We start from the raw sequence: 1570 nt of genomic DNA, 5'->3' as shown, positions 1-1570 counted from the left end.
TTGCAGTTGTCCGTAGGATCAGAGATGCTCCCATCATTCACAGCGTTCCTTCAGGTAATATACCGACACACTGCGTCTGTATGTTCAGTCACGTGCTTTTATGTCCATGGGTTTGCACAGTTCCCTCTTTCAGGGGATCTGAAAGTGAAATCGGGTCAGGGCCAGCGAGGACTTCTCTGCTGGCCTAACATAACCAGCAATCATGACCATAATTAAAGATAAAAGTATTTTTTTATTTACTTTCCCTAAATATATAAAAGTATTCATATTCTCTTCATGTCATATTATTCTCCTTCCAGTGCTGTTGTTTTTAGTTTTAGTTTGTATCCAATCAGAATTCAGCTATCTTATGTTGCCATGCTGTACCAAAAATCTGCCGGAGGCCAGAATCAACAATGCGGGCGGTCATGCACTGTAAGTGAACGGAGACATACAGTTGATAGACAGTTGCGATAACCAATCAGATCATGAGTTGTTGTCAGTAAGGCCTTTTAGATGGCCTCAAGTTGAACGTGACGTTTACGCGTCCTGTGATTGGATACTCACCGGGACCGTTAGCGGACGAATTTGAGAACACATACAGTTGATAGACAGTTGCGATAGCCAATCAGATCACAAGTTGTTGACAGTAGCCTATCCAGGTAGCCTGATGTTAACGAGACTGTGATTGGATACTCACTTGTCATTCCAAAGTGAGAATTGTCGGAGGCAGATATTTACATATATCCGAATTTAAGTGTTACTTCTTTTATTTCATAATGATATTACAAAACAGCTAGTGTTTTTCTTCCAATTGTGGTCTTTTGGTTGTCTGCAGGGGCTTCACGGTGGCAGAGGGGTTAGTGCATCTGCCTCACAATACGAAGGTCTTGAGTAGTCTTGGGTTCAATCCCGGGCTCGGGATCTTTCTGTGTGGAGTTTGCATGTTCTCCCCGTGACTGCGTGGGTTCCCTCCGGGTTCTCCGGCTTCCTCCCACCTCCAAAGACATGCACCTGGGGATAAGTTGATTGGCAACACTAAATTGGCCTTAGTGTGTGGATGTGAGTGTGAATGTTGTCTGTCTATCTGTGTTGGCCCTGCGATGAGGTGGCGACTTGTCCAGGGTGTACCCCGCCTTCCGCCCGATTGTAGCTGAGATAGGCTCCAGCGCCCCCCGCGACCCCAAAGGGAATAAGCGGTAGGAAATGGATGGATGGATGGATGGTTGTCTGCAAATACTGTCTGCTTAACCTTGAATATGGAATGTAAGAAAGAGAGATACTCCTTCTTTTATCTCTCCTCATGTCCAGGTGCGGAGGACAGTGGGCATGTGTTTGGGCTAAAAAGACAAGACAGCGTGGGCGGGAGGGAGAGACTTGAGAGAATAGAAGGTTTCCATTTTTTTAGAGCAGACGATCTTGGCGGCGCGATTGAATGTTCTATGCTGGACTGGTCTCAATGTATTTACAAAGCTTTGCAAATATATTACAAAATACCTATTCTGTCTCTGGTGGTTTTTCTACTCAGCTTTAAGTGTCGTAAAGAGCTTGGGAGCGACTTGTGACTTGAATTCCCTGGGAGGAACAACTG

General features: G+C 45.2%; 1 protein-coding gene across 1 annotated transcript in view; it reads right to left on the bottom strand.

Annotated features, from left to right (window-relative positions):
• LOC133624309 (uncharacterized) overlaps positions 1-89 on the bottom strand; it is an 8765-nt gene extending 8676 nt beyond the window's left edge. The window contains exon 1 of the mRNA XM_061987790.2: positions 1-89. This exon is cut by the window's left edge and continues 30 nt beyond it. Coding sequence (XP_061843774.2) covers positions 1-37 — 37 coding nt within the window. The 5' untranslated portion in view covers positions 38-89.
• Between the last annotated feature and the right edge of the window lie 1481 nt (positions 90-1570).

The sequence above is a fragment of the Nerophis lumbriciformis genome, linkage group LG27, assembly GCF_033978685.3.
Source record: "Nerophis lumbriciformis linkage group LG27, RoL_Nlum_v2.1, whole genome shotgun sequence".
Taxonomy (NCBI): domain Eukaryota; kingdom Metazoa; phylum Chordata; class Actinopteri; order Syngnathiformes; family Syngnathidae; genus Nerophis; species Nerophis lumbriciformis.
Note: the sequence above shows the minus strand (reverse complement) of the source record. Positions and strands in the feature narration are given on the sequence as shown.